At 43.1% G+C, this 21,317-nt stretch overlaps 1 protein-coding gene across 1 annotated transcript in view; it reads left to right on the top strand.

Annotated features, from left to right (window-relative positions):
• The window catches only part of gpd2 (glycerol-3-phosphate dehydrogenase 2 (mitochondrial)), a 145,665-nt gene that overhangs the window by 79,660 nt on the left and 44,688 nt on the right, over positions 1 to 21,317 (top strand). The window contains exons 3-7 of the mRNA XM_078228334.1: positions 2,236 to 2,409; position 3,984; positions 7,248 to 7,372; positions 7,613 to 7,710; positions 18,474 to 18,637. Of these exons, the coding sequence (XP_078084460.1) occupies positions 2,236 to 2,409; position 3,984; positions 7,248 to 7,372; positions 7,613 to 7,710; positions 18,474 to 18,637 (562 nt within the window). The remainder of the gene's footprint in view (positions 1 to 2,235; positions 2,410 to 3,983; positions 3,985 to 7,247; positions 7,373 to 7,612; positions 7,711 to 18,473; positions 18,638 to 21,317) is intronic.

Genomic DNA, 21,317 nt, shown 5'->3' with positions numbered 1-21,317 from the left:
ATTTAAAAGGATTGTTAAACTTAAAAAGTAAAATGACAGCGATTTGGTTTTAATGACATGACTGATATTAACATGGAAAGAAAATACCTAAATATCACACTCTCAATATGAAGAATTAAGTTACCATATTTGGAGCTGGCTAGGATGTTCCACTTGAAGAAGAGAAGGTTAAGTGTAGATTTGTTTTGTTTTGATAATTTATTTACTGTTTCCACTAACAGAAAGGTTGATAAGCAGAGGGTGCAGATTAAGATAAAAGAACCAGAGGTGACAAAAGGAATTATTTTGATGTTTCTTCCTTTCATTCTGCAAATTGTGAGCTGGAGTGCACTGTCTGAAAGGGTGTTGAAGCAGAATCAATAGTAACTTCAAAAATGCAGGGCAAGGGGTAAGAACAGGCATATGAAATTAGTTTAACAGCTGTACCCGAAAGCTGATACAGGCACGATGGGCCAGTTGGCTGCCTTTTATGACAGGGGGACCGACTCTTAGGAAATAAAATAAGGAAGCTTCAACCATGGTGGGGTGAGGCGATTCTGTTCAAAGCAGGAGTGGTGCTCTTAAGAGCAGGGGTTTCCTTAACAATAACCAAAGCAGTAAAATAAATAAGTCGAATACATAACTCCTCTAGTTTGGCTGCCCATCCATGGCTCCTTCTTGACTTTGTGCTCCTGCTGCTGACCACAATGAGGCTGTGATTGGAACAAAGAAGCGAGAGGAGACTCCAGGCAGTCTCCCAGATCACTGCCCAAGAAATTCAGTAAAAATACAGGACAGATGGCATCCCAGGAAGGTATAATGCAGGACATGGGGCAAATGACTAAATTACGGGACGGTCCGGTAAAATACAGGATGGTTGGCCACCCTCTTCTGTCACGTTTTCATTACTTTTGATCAAATGTGAACTTGGTGAGAAAACTCTTCATTGCAAACAGTACAGTGCACCATTACAGTATATGGGGGTAAAATGTTGAAGTGTTGACTACATTGTTCAGGAGGGGTAGGAACCTTGATTATTTCAGTGATTTAATATAAATTTAACATTTTGCATTCCACACTTTGCTAAATGTATAAATTGGAAAGGTTCGTGCTGGAAGTGATGTTCGATATGCAATGTTACATTAGCTTGAAATTTGCTGCTATAGAGCATTTTGCGGCATACCCGGCTCGTCAAGTTTTTTTTCCCCATAGTCTTAAGCGCAGATTTGTTTTGCCCTGGAAATGTGAACTAGTAATGGCATACATGACGGTATCTGAGACTTTGGTGGATACCTGAACTAACTTTATCTGCTTACCAACTGAGAGTAAAGCGTTAAAAAATAATGGGAAGAAGCATCGAGTTGAAGAAGTTGATGTCAATAATTGGACACTGACAAAGGAATGGAGAGAAAAAGATTGGATTGAGATAGAGAAAAAAGATGAGAAGAAAAGTAAGAAAAGTATTGAAATTAAAATTTTGATATTCCTAAAATCTCCAACTACAATTCACTAGCTGAAAGCACATGACTCAATTTTGAATTGATCACTTTCTGGGCTGGAGAGGCTGATTGGTGGTCATTAATAATGATCACATTGTTAAAAGGGTGCTTGCCCTATTAATTGCGAGACTAAACTGTGTCAAATTTGATGGGCAATTAATGTGCAAATGCAGCAACTTAATGATGCTCATAGGGAGATTAAAGAGGCTGCATTCGCAAGGCTAATGTAAATCTTCCAGTAACGTGTGGTGATTTGTAACTCACAGGGTGTTGTTTCTTCTTCTCAAATTGCTGGTAACTTGCAACGCCATTATTATGTTGGTAACTTGCAACATAATAATGGCGTGCGACATTCACATGCTTTTTTGTGGCAGATTCTAGCCCATTATTTTTTTGTGGTCAAAGAACAATTGAACCAACCGGCCACGCTGAATAATGTGCAATTTATTTTATGGGTGATGTTGACTTGAGATTTAAGGTCATTTCAGAGAGTATATTGTTTAGTTAGCTGATTTAGTTGGTTACCCTATTTTAATGCTACTCGCTGCTATGAATAATACCTAGTGTAAAATAAAATATAAAGTGGCTTATAAAAGGTAAGAATGTTGAATATGAAGTTGTATTTTGTTAATGAACATGTTTCATATCTGCTGAAAGAATTTTGTCAAAAATAGCGCTCTCATCTCTGTCTTTAATTGGGCATAAATAGAAATTCACTGAAGTCTTACTTCATTGTCACTCCATTTTAATTGCATAGGCCCGCCTTTCTTATGTTCAAGCATCCGAAGAGCTGAATAGAAATTATATTAATCATCTACTCCCTTCAAGAGAAGCGCAACTGTACGCCTTGAAGACAACTAAAGAATTTGATGTCCTTGTTATTGGGGGAGGAGCAACTGGATCTGGCTGTGCTCTAGATGCTGTTACTAGGGTAAGTAATTTCTAATTTTGAAAGTTTGGATTGTTCTGTGTTCATGCGTCTGTAATGCTCTTTCATATATTGACTTCTAAGCTAGCAGTTTTGCGGTTAGTTGAAAACCAGGATGTTAGAAAACTGGTACTAAACAAGATCATGTGCCCCGCTTTCCCTTTCACATTGTCTTTGTAGGTAATGTGCAGTTGGATTTTTGTATTCAAAATGTTGTTTTTGTACTTGCTTCAGATAGATTATGTCAAGGATTTTCTGGTACAACTCTCACTGATTTTTGTAATGGTTTCAACTGCAGTCCACATGTAAAACCAACTGTTCCGTGATACTGGCTGTAAAATTGTAGTACCAACCTGAACGAGATAGTTAAACCTGGACTTGAAAGAAGGCAAGACTTGCATTTATAAGTGCTTTTCCTTACCTCAGGATGTCCAAAAGTACTTTACAGCCAATTAAGCATATTTGATGTGCAGCCACTGTTGTAATATAGGAACATTACGACATTCCTCTGAATTTACAATAAGTAATCCTTATTACTGAGTTGGCTCTTTTGGGGTCTAACAGAATTTCTTTATGCGTGTGATTGGAGTCGCACAGTGGAAAGGCAATGGTATATGTTTTAAAAAGCATGCCATTTGGCTTGTTTCATCTCTAGTCTCTTGCTTTTGATTGCAAAATTGTTAGAAGATCAACAGTAGGATGCTCAAATAAACGTTTTGGTCTATCATTGGTGAGTCCTTCCCTCTATTCACTGTGACATGCAACTCCCTGTATTGATTGAATAAACACAGTAAGAAGTCTCAACACCAGGTTAAAGTCCAACAGGTTTATTTGGTAGCAAAAGCCACGAGCTTTCGGAGTGCTGCCCCTTCATCAGGTGAGTGGGAGTTCTATTCACAAACAGGGCATATAAAGACACAAACTTAATTTAGAAAATAATTGTTGGAATGCGAGTCTTTACAGGTAATCAAGTCTTAAAGGTACAGACAACGTGAGTGGAGAGAGCATTAAGCACAGGTTAAAGAGATGTGTATTGTCTCCAGACAGGACAGTTAGTGAGATATTGCAAGCCCAGGCAAGTCGTGGGGGTTACAGATAGTGTGACACGAACCCAAGATCCCGGTTGAGGCCGTCCTCATGTGCGCGGAACTTGGCTATCAGTCTCTGCTCTGCGACTCTGCGTTGTCGTGTGTCGTGAAGGCCGTCTTGGAGAACGCTTACCTGAAGATCAGAGGCCGACTGTCCGTGACCGCTGAAGTGTTCCCAACAGGAAGAGAACAGTCTTGCCTGGTGATTGTCGAGCGGTGTTTATTCATCCGTTGTCGTAGCGTCTGCATGGTCTCCCCAATGTACCATGCCTCGGGACATCCTTTCCTGCAGCGTTTCAGGTAGCCAACGTTGGCCGAGTTGCAAGAGTATGTACCGTGTACCTGGTGGATGGTGTTCTCACGTGAGATGATGGCATCCGGCGTCAATGATCCGGCACGTCTTGCAGAGGTTGCTGTGGCAGGATTGTGTGGTGTCGTGGTCACTGTTCTCCTGAAGGCTGGGTAGTTTGCTGCGGACAATGGTCTGAGGGTGTGCGGTTGTTTGAAGGCAAGAAGTGAGGGTGTGGGGATGGCCTTGGTGAGATGTTCATCTTCATCAATGACATGTTGAAGGCTCCAGAGAAGATGTTGTAGCTTCATCCGCTCCGGGGAAGTACTGAACAAAGAAGGGTACTCTGTCCACGGTGTCCCGTGTTTGTCTTCTGAGGTCGTCGGTGCGGTTTTTCGCTGTGGCGCGTCGGAAGTGTCGATCGATGAGTCGAACGCCATATCCTGTTCTTATGAGGGCATCTTTCCGCGTCAGGAGGTGTCTGTTGCGATCCTCCTCATCTGAGCAGATCCTGTGTATACGGAGGGCTTGTCCGTAGGGGATGGCTTCTTTGACGTGTTTAGGGTGGAAGCTGGAGAAGTGGAGCATCGTGAGTTATCCGTGGGCTTGTGGTACAGCGAGGTGCGGTGCTGAGGTGACCGCCCTTAATGGAGATGCATGTGTCCAAGAATGCAACCGATTCCGGAGAATAGTCCATGGTGAGTCTGATGGTGGGATGGAACTTGTTGATGTCATCATATAGTTGTTTCAGTGATTGTTCACCATGAGTCCAAAGGAAGAAAATGTCATCGATGTATCCAGTGTATAGCATCGGTTGAAGGTCCTGTGCGGTGAAGAGGTCTTGTTCGAAACTGTGGGGGGGGGGGGGGCAATACTCAAGGACAATATGTTCAAGGGATGGAGGGATTGGGTACTCGCATTATCATGGGGGCATGGGGTCAGCAGACAGTCATGTCTCTGTGTGGGGAGAGGGGGGCAGTGATGTCTGTAAGGGGGAGGGGGACAGCAATGTCTATATGGGGGAGGGGAGGCCTGCAATGTCTGTGGGGGGTGTTGTGGGGGCCAGCGATGTCTGTGGGGTTTGGATGGCAGCGATCCGGAGGCTGGGAGGTCTTTTCCGTGATCTCCCAGCGATGTGCGCATGCGCTGGTTCCCGCTCATCCCACCGATTTCAGGCTCTTTGGCTCGAATAGGCCCCGTCCCCTGAGCTTTTAATGATATTTATGATTGTGACCTCTGCATTGCACAGAGTGGGGAGATTCGGGTCTGAAGTTGCACTGAAAAAACAGTCCTGATCTTGACCAGTTTTCCTGCCAATTGAGCACTTTTGGGAGAATCCCCCCACCAACTTTTTGGGGCAACTTGGTAAGCAATAGACACTAGCCTTGAGAAGAGTTGCATGTCTTGAGACTGCATTTTTAAAAATGCTGCTCAGGTTAGGGAATATTGCTATTTTCTGTTTGCAACAGAACTATAAAAAATGTACGATTAATTATAGAAAGTGAACATTTTAATTAAAGATCCACCCATTTTAATAAGGCACCAATTATCCATTAATAATCAGAAGTTTAAATGTGTACGTTTGGATTAGGGAGTTATTTTCCAAAAAAAAACAAGTTTAAAAATGTTACACTGGTGAATGAAATAAATATAAGAGAGACAAAGATATTTGCCCGGGCACTTGCGAGGTTCTCACACACACTGAGCTTTTGCCCTTCACACGTTCATCTGTCCCAAGGCACTAGCATTGTAACTACTACATGCTGGGGTTTCCTTCAGTTTTCCAGTTGAGCTGACTTGCATCGCCGCCCATCATGATGACCTAACACCCATAAGTATCTCGAGATCTCCACCTCAAAGCTCTATATTTTTGCGAGCAGCTATAGTTCATGTTAAATTCAATGTGCAGTCCAGTACTTTTGCCCCCCACCCCGCCCCCCCTTGATTGACAAACCCGCTCCACCCATAACAATTGAAGCTCCTGGTGTAACATCTGATCTTCCCACAGTTACCCTTCAATCTGCCCCATCATCCTTTGTCCCATGCGGGTGAATGTCTTGATGTGGTTTATCTCTCCCCCCCCCCCCCCCCCCCCCCCCCTCCAAACAAACCATCGTCGGCAGGCTGCAGAATCATGTATGTGCAGAGTAATCCCCTACTTTTCCGAGGAGCTCATCCCCCTGACAGTAAATCTGTCTCCCCACATTCGGCAAACCCTAGAAGCCACCTCACCTTCTACATTCCCTCTAACAACCCTCAGCATTCCTTTACCTGTCACCTCCAAATCCACAGCCTCCTACCCTACTGGCTCCCCCTGCTCTCTCTAACCCTCACCATCTCTTCCTATCATCAATTCCTTCCGCAATGCTTCCCAGCCGCCTTTAAAGGTGCAGCAGTTGGGGACTGGAAACCCCAGCCGAATTTCTAAACTCTCTCTCTCTCTCTGTCTCCCACTCTGGCAAGGATCTAAACTCTTCCCCCTCCTCCCATCGGTTTCAGGGTGTAAAATCTCCCTTCTCCACCTGCTCTCCCAGTCTCTAAACTCACCCTCCCTCCAGTCCCTCTCCCTGCAGTCTTTGGGCCTTGGGCTCCTCTATTGAACAAAGAACAAAGAAAATTACAGCACAGGAACAGGCCCTTCAGCCCTCCAAGCCTGCACCTTGCTGCTGAAGTCCAAACCGGCACCAACCCCTTTGTGCCCTCCCCCAGTGAACTCAGTGCCACTGCTGCTCCCACGCTGGCTGGAAACTGCAGTAGAGCTCTGAGATTGTGTGTGGGGGTGGGGGGTGGGGGGGGGGTGGTGTAGTGAGTTCTGATTTGTAGGAGAGGGAGACCGTGTGGAGGGGGGAGAGAGGAAGGGGGGAAATGGGGGAGGGAGGTCAGAGAGTGGAGGGAGAGAGAAAGGGTTACGGGGAGCGAGCGAAGGAAGGGAGGGGAAGTTAACTCTGTTTTAGAATACATAAAGCTTATGAAGTTCGGAAATATGGAAAATAAGCTCTATGATCATTTTTGGTGTTGAAATGTTTTAGGTGAGTAATGTTGCTAATTGCAAATGTTTGAGCGCTGCAGTTTGTGGAAATTGGTAACAATAATGTCAGTTAGGCTACTTGCAGTGTTCAATGATGGTTAAATGATTGCTTTTGAATACAATTGATGTCAAATGATGACTGAATGATTACTCTATTGAATGCAAGTGATGTCAAAGTTTTTACGTAGGGATGGCTGTGTTCAGAATGCACCTGGGCCATATCAGGCCAGGTAAAATGATCACTCCACACTCTGTGCTACATCCATTGAATATACACGTAATGTCCAGAAGAGGAAAATTGACTCTATTAGCTAATTTCTTATTTGATAAAGACAGTCTTCAAGTGATGGAAACAGATTGATAATTATTAAGTATACATGAAGTATTGTGTAAGTATGTAGCTTAGAAAAATCTACAGTCTTTTTTTTCTGTCTAGGTCTCAAAACTGCACTAGTCGAGAGAGAGGATTTCTCTTCTGGGACCAGTAGCAGAAGCACCAAACTTATCCATGGAGGAGTACGATATCTACAGAAAGCAGTCTTGAACTTAGATTTTGAACAGGTATAAATGATATAGATTCTTGTGTTAGAATAAACATGCCTACCATTATTAGTTTTGCAAGAATATGTATTATTTCTTGCTTATGTTATCTTGAAATGAATATTGAATATTCATTTCATACATTTGCTGATAAACAGAGTTATGAGCTACTAATCTCTCTACCTTCTTTCCAGACCAATTAAATAGCCAATAAATTACATATATCAATGATTGTAACTTCCAATTATTTTCCTTTTATAGTATCAACTCGTGAAAGAAGCACTTGCAGAACGTGCCAACTTACTTGAGGTTGCCCCACATATTGCAAGACAATTGCCGATAATGCTCCCTCTTTACAAGTAAGCATTTCTTAATATAATGGAAATGCGATGCAGTGATTCTGTCTATGCTTTACTATTGAAATATTTCCTAATCTAAATGTTCTATGACAGTTAACTTTACTTGTGTTATATCCAGGTTAATCTTGGTGATGAGTAGAAATTCCTCCAGCTGTTACGTTAATCTCGCTTACCATTTGCTTGCATTCAATACATTCCCCAAATTACATGAGAAGATAATAGGAGTTGGAGGAGGCCATTGGACCGTTGTGCCTCCTTTGCCATTCAACATAGCTGATCTTGTACTTCATCTCCATCCTCCTGCACTACCTGCATAACACTGATTTCCCTTAATGCCTAACAATCTATCACTCTCTGACTCTAATATACTCAACAATTGAACATGCATAATCTTTCTGCGGAAGGGAATTCAAAATATTCGTCCCTTTTTGAATGAAGAATTTTTTTCTCAGTTCTGGCTGACCCCTTAGTCTGAAACTGTGACGCCATTTTTGCAGAATCCGATAACCCCTTAAGAATTTTATATGTTTCAATTTAATTATCACTCATTCTTGTAAACTCCAGGGAGCATAGGTTTATCTACTCAAACTCTCCTCGAGGTGCAATTCCAGCGATTTACTTGTATTTCTTTCAATTTAGTGTACTGTACACGCTGCTCACGATGTGATCTCCTCTACCTTCGGAAGACTAACTGCAGACTGGGTCACTGCTTTGCAGGACACCTCCATTCAGACTATAAGATGACCTCAAGCTTCCGGTTGCTTATCATTTTAATTCTCCACCTTGCCCCCACTTTGACCTTTCTGTCCATGACTTGCTACAATGTTCTAATGAAACTCCCTGCAAGCGCGAGGAACTGCACCTCTTTCCACTCAGCACTTTACAACCTTCTGGAGTGAACGCTGAGTTCAACAATTAACCTGACTGAGGATCTTCTCCCTATTCCATTTCCATGAGCTGGACTCTACTTGGTCAACATCTGACTGTGTCAACCGTGAACTTTGACTATCAATCCTACACAATGCTTGGGACTGTGACATTGACTGATTTGTCCTAAACAAGGACCCTAACTCACTTTGCTTTATCAGTCGATTCTGCAATATCTATAAAATTTCAATTTCTTTGTGATTTTCACTTTGAACTGTAGGAAGACTGTAGGAGGGTCACATTTCTTTTTCAAGCAGATGAAACCTCGATGTCACTGACTGAGTTGCTCTCCAGTCTTCACCAGATATGAGAATGTACCCAGTCAATTTACAAGAACTCCAATCACATTACTTCTCCTTATCACCATGACCTTCTGACCTGCACAGAACTGTAAGTTTCGTGCCTGGTGTACCCTGGCTCATCTTCACTTTGTTTTGCTTTTCTCTTGCTTTGCAACTGACATCGGGCTTTAGCAAACTAAACCTTGTTCTAGGAACATGTTCAAACACTAACTTGTAAGGTGAGCAACTTATTGTAGAGTGTGTGATTATCCTGTAAGAGAACAGAGCATTATCTGGCCTGTGTCAAAGGGAAATGTGGAAATTACTGCCTATACTTTTGCAAAGACCTCTTCACACTCTGCACACTTCTTTCTACAGCATGTCCAGAAATCCTTGAAGGCAGCAGGACAGGTAGATAAGGTGGTTAAGAAGGCATACGGGATACTTGCATTCATTAGCCAAGGCACAGAATGTAAGGGCAGGAAGGTTACGATGGAGCTGGATATGCATCCCAAGGTTCCTCTGGTCCTCTGTAGTTCCTAGCATCCTACCATTCATTGTGTATACAAATAGCAAGAGATCCAGCACTGATCCCTGCGGTACACCACTGGACTAAGACTTCCAGTCACAAAAACAATCTTTGACCTACACCCTATGCCTCCTGCTACAAAGCTAGTTTTGGATCCAATTTACCAAATTGCCTTGGAACCCATGGGCCCTTACCTTCTTGACCAGTCTCCCATGTGGGATCGTATCAAAAACTTATTGAAGTCCATATAGACTACATTAACTGCACTGCTCTCATCCACACACCTATTCACCAGCTTGAAAAATTCGATCAGATTTGTTAGACATGATTTCCCTCTGACAAAACCATGCTGATTATCCTTGATTAATCCTTGCCTCTCCAACTGGAGATTCATTCTGACCCTCAGATTTTATTCCAATACTTTCACTACCACTGTAATTACAGTGTAATTACCTGTTTTTCCTACTTCCCTTCTTGAATAATGGCACCACATTAGCTGTCCCCCAGTCTTCTGGCATCTCACCTGAGTAAGAAGTTTAACAACACCAGGTTAAAGTCCAACAGGTTTATTTGGTAGCAAAAGCCACACAAGCTTTCGGAGCTCCAAGCCCCTTCTTCAGGTGAGTGGGAATTCTGTTCACAAACAGGGCATATAAAGACACAGACTCAATTTACATGAATAATGGTTGGAATGCGAATACTTACAGCTAATCAAGTCTTTAAGATACAAACAACGTGAGTGAAGAGAGCATCAAGACAGGCTAAAAAGATGTGTATTGTCTCCAGACAAGACAGCCAGTGAAACTCTGCAGGTCCAGGCAAGCTGTGGGGGTTACAAATAGTGTGACATGAACCCAATATCCCGGTTTAGGCCGTCCTCGTGTGTGCGGAACTTGGCTATCAGTTTCTGCTCAGCGACTCTGCGCCGTCGTGTGTCGTGAAGGCCGCCTTGGAGAACGCTTACCCGAATATCAGAGGCCGAATTCCTGTTGGAGAGCACTTCAGCGGTCACGGGCATTCGGCCTCTGATATTCGGGTAAGCGTTCTCCAAGGCGGCCTTCACGACACACGACGAATTCTACCCCCTCCAAGCCTTTCACACTTTGCAGAAATCTACTACTACTATTACTTGATTGTTTTTACCATTCTCATCAAGTCATGGAGGTTTACAGCATGGAAACAGGCCCTTCGGCCCAACTTCTCCATGCCGCCCAGTTTTTACCACTAAGCTAGTCCCAATTGCCCATATCCCTCTATACCCATCTTACCTATGTAAGCGTCTAAATGCTTCTTAAAAGACAAAACTGTACCCGCCTCTACTACTGCTTCTGGCAGCTCATTCCAGACACTCACCATCCTCTGAGTGAAATAATTGCCCCTCTGGACCCTTTTGTACCTCTCCCCACCCACCTTAAACCTATGCCCTCTAGTTTTAGACTCCCCTGACTTTGGGAAAAGATGTTGACTATCTACCTTATCTATGCCCCTCGTTATGTTTTACACCTCTATAAGATCACCCCTAAGCCTCCTGCACTCCAAGGAAAAAAGTCCCAGTCTATCCAGCCTCTTCTCTGAGATTTGCTTACATGTCTGCCCTTCTATCTCTCCCTGACTATTTAGGCGCCTATAGTACATTCCCAGCAACATGACTGCCCCCCTTTTGTTTTTAAGTTCCACTCATATGACCTCAATTGAGGAACCTGCAAAGATATCATTCCTCCTCTCTGCAATAATTGACTCCTTGACCAATATTGTGACACCATCTCCTCTTTTGCACCCCCCACCTGTCTTGCCTGAAGATTCTATATCCCGGAATATTGAGCTGTCAGTCCTGCCCCACCCTCAACCATGTCTCTGTGATAGCAATAATATCATACTCCTGTGTTGTTGATCAACGTCCTTAGTTCATTGATCTTATTTGTAAGACTCTTTGCATTAAAATACATACCATCCAGCCTTGCCATATTCCCTTGTGCCTTAACATGCCTGTTTTTGCTCTGCCTTCCTTGGTTTTTCTTCTATAATTAGCTGTGCATGAGTCTCTACTGTACTTCCACTCTGCAGCCTAATTAATTTAAACATTTCCCATTAGCAGTAGCGAACCTCCCTGCAAGGATATTGGTCTCATTCTGATTCTGGTGCAACCCATCCCAATGTGTACAGGTCCTACCTTCCTCAGAAATGGATCCAGTGATCCAGGAAACAAACTATCCTCCCTGCACCATCTCGTCATCCACACATTCATCTATTCTCATTAGCACATGGCATCGCAAGTAATCCAGAGATTACAACCTTTGAGGTCCTGCTTTTCAATCTACTATCTAACTCCCTAAATTTTTGCTACAAGATCTCATCCCTCTTTCTACCTATGTCGTTGGTACCAACGTGAACCATGACCTTTGACTGTTCACCCTTCCCCTTCAAAATGCCCTGCAGCTGTTCAGTGACATCCTTGATCCTGGCATCATAGAGGCAACACACCATCCTGAAGTCATATCTGCAGCCACAGAAACACCTGTCTGCACCCCTCACTAATGAGTCTCCTTTCACCACTGCTCTTCCACTTTTAATCTTCCCGGCTCATGCAGCTGAGCCACCCTCAGTGCTGTGAACTTGGCTTTGTTTGCATTCCCCAGAGGAACCATCACTCTCACCGTTTCCCAACGCAGAAACTTGGTTCTTGAGTGAGATGCGCTCTGGAGCTTTCCTGACTACCTACTTGCCGCCACCGCCGCCCATCCCCCGCCAGCCCATGTCTGACTCCATGATCATGCCTGACTCCATGATCATGTCTGACTCCATGATCATGTCTGACTCCATGATCATGTCTGAAAGCGGCATTACATTAAGCTGAAGACTAAAATCAAACTCTACTAATCTGTTGACCTTACCATCAACATTCCCCCTAAGTTGCATGATTGCACATAGGTGCATGGCTGTGCAGCAATCGGGAGGGTGCTGTGCAGGGAACAGCGAGGCTGTGCACAACCAGCAGTCCCTTTATGATGTGCAAGAAACAGGCCACACTGTGAAGGAAAATGAGAGAGAACATTGTTTACCACCTAGTATATGGTGCTGAATCCTGGGTCTGCTACTAGTGCCACATCAGAGCTTTGGAATCCGTCAACCTTCTTTTCCTCTGAAACAACTGAGTTATTCACAATAGTCATAAGAATTTGGAGTAGGCCATCTGGCCCCTCAAGCCTGCTCCGCCATTCAATAACAATCATGGCTGATCTTTTCATGGAGTCAGCTCCAATTACCCGCTCGCCCATAACCCTTAATTTCTTTACTGTTCAAAGAATCTATCTATCTTTGCCTTCGAAACATTTAGGAGGTAGCCTCAACTGTTTCAACGGGCAGGGAATTTCACAGATTCACAACCCTCTGGGTGAAGAAGTTCCTTCTCAACTCGATCCTAAATCTGCTCGTCCTTATTTTGAGACAATGCCCCCTCGTTCTAGTTTCATCCGCCAACCTCCCTGCTTCTATTTTATCTATTCCCTTCATAATTTTACATGTTTTTATAAGATCCCCCCCCTCATTCTTCTAAATTCCAATAAGTATAGTCCCAGTCTACTCAGTCTCTCTTCAGTGTGCGATGGAGTGTGTTGTAAGAATTGATCATGTTGTGATGCTGCCCTTTCTTTTGGGAAGTGTGAAACAACATGGCTGAGTTCTGAGAGTTATTTCCAATGCAAAACGCCACAGAAAGGTGGCAAGGAGGATGGGCAAATTATTTTCTACATTTCATTTGAATAGGCAAGAACTGGAGAATTTTGTGACACACACATTGGAACTTCTAAAGTTAAAATTGAAGATCTTTTGAGCATTTCAAAAGATTACCCTGTGTGCACAACTCACGTTTGTAAATGTTCAGGTATCTTGGTTACTGAGCACGTCCCTGGCTGATGGCTGCATAGTCCATAGTATTCTGCCAGACTGACATGCTGCTGCCTGAGCAGACAACTCATAGACCAGACATCTTTGCTTCGATGCTTGGGCTATTTGGATAGGAGAAACAGTTTATGATTGCAATATGATTCAAAGATAGCAACATAAAGATGTCTCACTCTGAAAGGTACCCTTACTCTGGAAGATACTGAAAAAACAGAGGCTATTGATGCTCTGCAGGCAAAAATAGCACAACAGCCTGAGAAGATGTTTCCACTTGTGTGGGAGTGAAAAACTGGGGGCCAGAAATATAAAGTAGTCTCTCATAAATCCAGGAAGGAATTCAGAACAAAACCTTATCTAAAAAGTGAGAAGAATGTGGAGCTTACCACCACAAGGAGTAGTTGAAGCAAATTGCATGGCTGTATTCAAAGGGAAGCTAGGTACGTATATGTGGAATAAAGGAGTAGCAGACATATTGATAAGATTCAATGAAAAGTGGGTGGGACCAAAGCTTGGGCTTTGGTTGGACTGAATGGCCTGTTTCAGATCTCAAACTAATATAACTCGCTACAAGCATCTAGCTATTATAATAGAGAATTGGATGCTGCAGGCTATAATGGTATTATTAGCTCACGTTTCCAAGCAGACAAATGTTTAGTTTGTAATTGAAATCTTCCATGTATTCCCACTCGATCTTAATTTGCTTTGCTCGCATCGAAGCTTTTTGTTAATTTTTAAACAAGAGCATGCATTGAAAAGCAGTATAGGGACATTTGTTGGTTAGCTTTTTATCTCGAGTCTTTATGAGCAAGTATTTTTGGTGAAGGATTCAAATACTACGCCCCTGTTTTTAAAAAAAAGTAAGAAGTCTGACAACACCAGGTTAAAGTCCAACAGGTTTATTTGAATCTGTTGGACTTTAACCTGGTGTTGTTAGACTTCTTACTGTGTTTACCCCAGTCCAACGCCGGCATCTCCACATCATTTTTTTAAAAAGAGCAGGATACAACCAGTAATTCCAGGCCAGAAAGATTATTGACAGCAATGGGGATACTTTAAGAGGCAACAATCTGAGACAAAATTAATTGGTATTTGGACAAAATATGGACTGAAAACTGAAATCCGCACAGCTTGGAGTTCTCTGATAAAGTAACAGGACAGTGCTGATGATAGTAGATGTGTATAAGGATTTCAAAAGGTCCTGGATAAAGTACCACATAATAAATAGCCTTGTTAGAAGAATAAAAGTCAATGACTTTAAAGGGGCAGTTTTGACGCCCAGTTAGATACAACAATAATGCATTAACGTCTTTGCAATCAAAAATATAAGGTTAAGTTTTAGAGCCTCTTTGAAGCCCTGCAGAAAATTGCAGTTCATGGAAAAGACCAATGGGGTAGCATTGCCCCTCCAATGCTTAACACGCAGCCGCTGACTCTCAAACTCCCACTACCATTTAACGCTTGCTTGAGCATTGGTTGGCAGTAGGCACAGCTTCAGTCCACCTTTGGAAGGACGTCCTGCTCTTCATCCCGGCCAGACACAGCGCTGCAGTGGCCAGAAATGGTACTGCAATGCTCTGCGTTGGGGGTAGGGGGCGCGGGGGAGTGGAAGTGGTGTAGGCCAGAGGGGGAAGGGTTCTCAGAGCTGCAGTGTCTTGGGGGGATTTACATCTGACTGTTTAGCCCCGGACTGTCTTATTTCCATGAGTGTGTGGGGCTGCCAGAGCTCAGTACCATCAATGAACAGCTATGATTTTTCTCTTCACCATTGTCAGCATTGCACCTGACCATGTGAGTGACTTCAACAGCAATGACATTTATTTCTTGCAAGAAAAGAGAGAAATTATTCGTCCTTTATTTTGGACTGGATGGGATTTCAAAACCAGTAACAACATCAAAGCTGGTTCAAGTATAAAAGCCTGAAGGAACTTTCTCAGGAAAGGGTGACTATTGCCTCAGGAAAAATGTTTTTGGTGTTAGTACCTTCTAAGACTTTAAGAAATTTGGATGGATAATCCTATGTAGAGTGTTCTCAAAGCCACACTGATGAAACACTGTCATCATTTCTGCTCCAGAGACTGTTAAATTTCCATTGTTGAAGTGGAGGAGAATGTAAGAGGGGCCAACATGACAAAGTAAAGCTTAATATTTCAAAAGCAAAATGCTGCGGATACTGGAATTCTGATATAAAAACAGACAATGCTGGAAACACTCAGCAAGGTCTGGCAGCAAATGTGGAGAGAGAAACAGAATTAATGGCCGTGATTCTCCGAAAAGTGCTGAATTGGTGGGAGAACTGTTCTAAATCCTGACAGTTCAGCTTCTCACCTGAATCTCCGCATTCTGTGCAATGCAGAGGTCCCAGTCGGGAATCTCATTAAAAACCCAGGGGGGCGGGCGGGGCCTATTCACGCCAGAGTTTGACAGTTCTGGAACTCTGTGCATGCGCAGTGGTCCCGATCTGTCAGTCTCCCCGTTTGCTGGCCAGCCCGGGACCCCCGCAGTGCTGCTCCTCCAGCCCCCCCCCCCCTCCCCAACAACAGCCCGTTCGCGGCCCACACAATTCCCAGGCCAGCCCTGACCCCCCCCCCCCACCCTGGAGCACCCCGATTGTACATACTGTCCGCCCCAATCACTGCCCTCCCTCCATCCCAGACTGATCCTGCCTGCAGAGAGGCAGCGGGGACCCACCGCCCCCTTGGCACTGCCCAATGCCCGATGGGCCGTGCCAAGGTGCTCCCTGGGCATGGGCACTTTGCCCCTTGGGCAATGCTAGGGGGGCACAGGCTGGCACTGCCAGGGGGCACCCCCCCCCCTGCCGCCCGACCCCCTGGGGTCCCCGATTGCCCCCTTCATTCCGGCGGGGTCTCCCGCTAGTTCCCCAAATGTGGAGAGCTAGTCTGAACCCCGCCGGAATGAAGTACTCCTGGCGGGGTAGGAGATTCCATCAGGAATCTCCCACCCCGATAATTAACTAATGTACATATTTCAAATACATGCAAAAAAGAGTTAAATGACTTACCTGCCTTCCCATCGGTTTCCAGCATGATCTGATTGGTGACTGCCGGCTCTGGTAGATGCGCATGGGTTCCTGGCGCATGCGTAAATCCCTGTTCAAGGCCGGAGATGCGTGTCTCCCACTGCGACCCGACAGAAAAGTTGCGGGCCGCAATGGGAGAATCGCGGTTAATGTTTCAGGCTGACGACCTTGCATCAGACCTGTGCAGAGAACTTGAACCATTAACTCTGTTTCTCTTTCCATAGGTGCTGCTGTACCCGCTTAGTATTTTCAAATAGGATGTTTATAATGCAGTATAGCAAAAGGAATTGGCAGTATTTGTCTTAATTAGGTCTGTGTTTTATTCATGTGGCAACTAAGGGTGGAATTTTCTGACCTCACTCGAGCGAGATCGTAAAATCCCGCCTGATGCCAACAGAGATTGCAAGGCGGTAGAATTCCGGCCTCAATTGTCATTTGAAACAATATCTAAATGCTTTCCCATGGTGAGGTGGTAACCGAGCCTTTTCAGTTCAAATAATAAAGCCTAAGCAAACCAGAATGTGATTTATTTAGAATCTTTCTCCCTGGATGGGAACTTAGTATGGTTTTGCAGTACCCAATCTGGTCAGTGAGCATGTCCCCAAATTTATGTCAGTAGATCTGGCCGACATTAACATTTCAATGGACGATGCCCACTTCTGATATCTTTGCTGCCTTCATTTACATATATATATGGTGAACTTACATAGGTAGTGTTTGCAGCCGCATTAATTCAATTATTTGAAACAAATTAATACCAGCTTTACCATAATGCTGATCATAAAATCTACATCCTTGATGGTTGTGGGATAAACATCTCAGCCTAACTGAGTCATTTTCATAAATTCAGTCCTGTAAAAACTCTAAGCAGTCATCTGTAAGGGCACAGCAACATAGGGTTGGCTCAGATTGCCCTTTACTTTGTGTGTGGAATGAACATGAAATGCATTCTACTAACTAGCCATATTACCGATGGCAAATTGCAGGCCGTAATGTGTGTGTTTTTAAGGTATTTGTTTTTTGACTAACATGGGGTATGTAAAGCTGTTGCAAAACTAATGTGTGCAGTGAGAAAGTGCTGATCCACCACCCAATTCATTTTCTTTCAGTAATTTTATTTGGTGGTATCACCTAGATCAAATAGAAACTGGTTAACTCACCTTTCTCTGCAAGCTCTGATGCATAGATTACAGGGTTATAAACACACATGTACTTTTGCTGTGTAGGTGGGGTTAGGGCTACAGAAAGTCAATTGTAGATTTTTAAAAATAAATTCTGCTATTAAGGGGAAGATTTCAATTGGAGGTGACAATATATTTGCTAACCTAGAACATAGTTTTACACAATTTTATTGAATAGGCTTCTGGGAAACTAATATTTATTTCATTTGAGGCCTTAAGTCATGCTGGTGAGGTCAAATATCTTTTCGTCATACAGGAATCCAGGAATTGTTATACAGATAAATTTTAAGCTTAAAATGCAATGTACTTATGTGATTATAAATGGAATATACACAAAAGAATTGAATAACAGGGATTTTTAGCTACAGGGAAATTATTCAAGTAATGCTGTATGCAGAGATGAAATCAATATGTTTCTGCTTTATTTGTATTGGAAGTTGTCTGTTTATGGTATACCAATGCCAAGACTATGCAGAAACCCGATTCAATACCACATTGCAAATTGGCATGTGAGAGAACTTGTTGGGTGGACAACCTTCCATTATTTAAAAAAACTGGCAAAGGTCCGCCTTCGCAAAAGACTTTTATTCTTAAGACAGATGGCAACTTTCCAGATTTTTAGAACATGGAACATAGAAAAGCTACAGCACAAACAGGCCCTTCGGCCCACAAGTTGCGCCGAACATGTCCCTACCTACTAGGCTTACCTATAACCCTCTATAGAACATAGAACATTTTTAATGTTATGAAGAGATTGTTTGAGCAACGTAACTCTGGTAGTTTTGAAAATATGGATATGCTCTGTTCCAGCAGGCACGGAATCTTTGAAACAATGCATGGAGATTTATGCACTTGTAAAGCATGTATATTCCAGTTCATCACACTTATCGTTTATTTTTATTCAATAGGTGGTGGCAGTTCCCTTATTACTGGGCTGGGATAAAGATGTATGATTTTGTGGCTGGAAAACAGTGTTTGAAAAGCAGTTATCTCCTGACCAAGTCAAGAGCTCTGGAATGGTTCCCCATGCTGAAAAAAGATAAGCTTGTCGGAGCTATTGTTTACTACGATGGTAACTTCTTTTAATTTTCTTGTGTCTAAAGGCCTTTAAATAATTGCAAATTAGACTCTGAGAAATAATCATGCTGATTGTACTTAACATAGTTGAGATTTTAAAAATAAATATCCATTTATTTTCAAATGCTTGGGGCAAATGTTACAGTTAATCCATGTTAAATTCTGTTAAAATGTATTTGAAAGCATCATTCTGTCATGAATAAGAAACGAAAGGGTACAAATACCCAACAGCATGTAAACTCTTAGGACTGAATCTCAACTCCCGAAAACGGCTAGGTTTGGGCTGGATCAGAGGTTAAAGTTCAAAACTTCTGAAACAGAAAGTCAACCTGCATCTAACCCACCCACTTAGAAATCATAGAAACCCTACAGTGCAGAAGGAGGCCATTCGGCCCATCGAGTCTGCACCGACCACAATCCCACCCAGGCCCTACCCCCACATATTTTACCCGCTAATCCCTCTAACCTACACATCCCAGGACTCTAAGGGGCAATTTTCTAACCTGGCCAATCAACCTCACCTGCACATCTTTGGACTGTGGGAGGAAACCGGAGCACCCGGAGGAAACCCACGCAGACACGAGGAGAATGTGCAAACTCCACACAGGAGTTTGCACATTGGAGTGGCTGACCTATTGATTCAAAGGACGTGGCTTGGCCATTCAAACAGAATAGAGTCTACGCACTTTCATTTTAACAGTCATTCTATTTCAAACTCGGACAGTCTCATGAAACTAAGAAAGTGAGAAGGACTGAATCCTAAGTTGAGAGTTTTTTGAAGCACTGCTTGTGAGCCAGAGACAGCATGAATATTTCTGCCCAGCCCAACAAGCTACCCAATTAAAATACTCCTCCCTATCACCATCAGACCCTCTCCTATCGTTGGCTGCAGCCTTGTGCTGTAGGTTTCCTAGCCCGACAGCCCTGTTAATCAGACTGGCTCCAGGTGGGAAATTGACTAGAAAAATGATTAAAGGCACTTTGCAGTTTAAGAACTGCAGAACATTTGGAAAATGCATTCTTCGGGGTTTCCCTACCTCCAAAAGATTCACCACCTCTGCCCAGTGCAGAAAATGCCTCTAGATTAGAATCCAGGCCTTGGGTTCTGCAGCTGGAATAACCCATTCTATTATTAAAACATAAGTTCAGTGCCTTGATAATTGGCAAATTTCTAAAGAGGTTTAAATGCAGTCATGGGCTTATCAGTCATGAGGTGGGGCTAGTTTAAGAGAACAGAACTGTGAACAAAATCTCATAATGTTATCATTTGGATAGAAACCCATTTTTGCTGTCTAGTAAACTGTTTTAAAATGCAGCTTATGAATTATTAACTTAATTATAGTTTTAGTGCCGACTTCTTCCAAGAATAGTACTGAAAAATTGGATAATCTGTTTAGAAAAGAAGTTCTCAATAATGAGCTAAGGTGTCATATCTGCTGGTGTAAATTGAACTGATGATACTAACCATCACTGCACTGAAACGCATAGCCCAGCAGGGTAGATAAATTCTCACCAGAATGTTCCTTAGACATTTTACAGGTCAGAAAATGACACAAAGAAATAATTTTCAAATTAAGTAGAAATAAAAATAGCTACATGGAGATAGAAATGTAACAGTATTTGCACACACTGATAGTAAGATGCAGCATGCCACTGTATCGGCTCTTATTTTCTTCTATCTCCATTTTATTTAAAAATGCTGCTAATCAAAACATAATCCCCATGGTTATGTGGGGAGGTTGTCCAAGCCTGGGATTTTTGCCAAGTAAGTGACAGGTAGTTACGGAATACATGAATCGGAGGTGGGCCTCAAGCAGACCGAGTGAACCATCTCCAGGATTTTAGCTTCCCGAAGAAGGACACTATGCAGGGCCCTCTGGCAGTCTGGCCATAGCATGCTGAAAGTTAATTGAACTGTTTTGTATTTTTGAGTAACAAACAGTCCTGAGTCCATTTTCTCTTTGGTCGTTTGTTACAAAGCCGTATACCTATTACTGCTTTCCCATTTAAGTCTGTATTTCATATTGGTGGATATGTTGTAAATTGCCATTGTTAAAAGGGATTTGTGCTGATAAAGATTCATACTGCAATTATTAATGTCAACACTAATTATCATTGTAGTATCTACGTGAAAATAATTCATTTATTGGGGGCAATTTTGAGCCCCGTTCGCCATCCTTGTGAATCCCGGCAGGGCTCAAGATCCAGGAGTCACAGATTTCACCAGCGAGATTGCGTTCTTGGACCTACCCTGCTCTTGCTGGTGACATCATCAGCTTTGCGCCCATAATGGGTGTGAACCTGCTTTAAATGAATTTCAATACATTAGCCCGCCCTCTCGCTGTATATGGGGAGGTGATGGCCTAATAGCATTATCACTGGACTATTAAACCAGAAACTCAGCTAATGTTCTAGGGATCCAGATTCGAATCCCGCCATGGCAGATGGTGGAATTTGAATTCAATAAAAAAAAACCTGGAATTAAGAATCTACTGATGCCCATGAAACCATTGTTGATTATTGGAAAAACCCGTCTGGTTCAGTCATATGCAGATAAGGAAATCTGCCATCTTTACCTGGTCTGGCCTACATGTGACTCGGGGGAAATGGACGTGGCTTGGCAATGCCCCCTAGCACTGTCTCTTTCCCCTGGGGGCTATAATTACTTTTACGCA

The sequence above is a fragment of the Mustelus asterias genome, chromosome 14 (genome assembly GCF_964213995.1).
Source record: "Mustelus asterias chromosome 14, sMusAst1.hap1.1, whole genome shotgun sequence".
In the NCBI taxonomy this organism is placed as follows: Eukaryota; Metazoa; Chordata; class Chondrichthyes; order Carcharhiniformes; family Triakidae; genus Mustelus; species Mustelus asterias.
The sequence above is the reverse complement of the archived record's forward strand: the minus strand, read 5'-3'. Positions and strand labels throughout refer to the sequence as shown.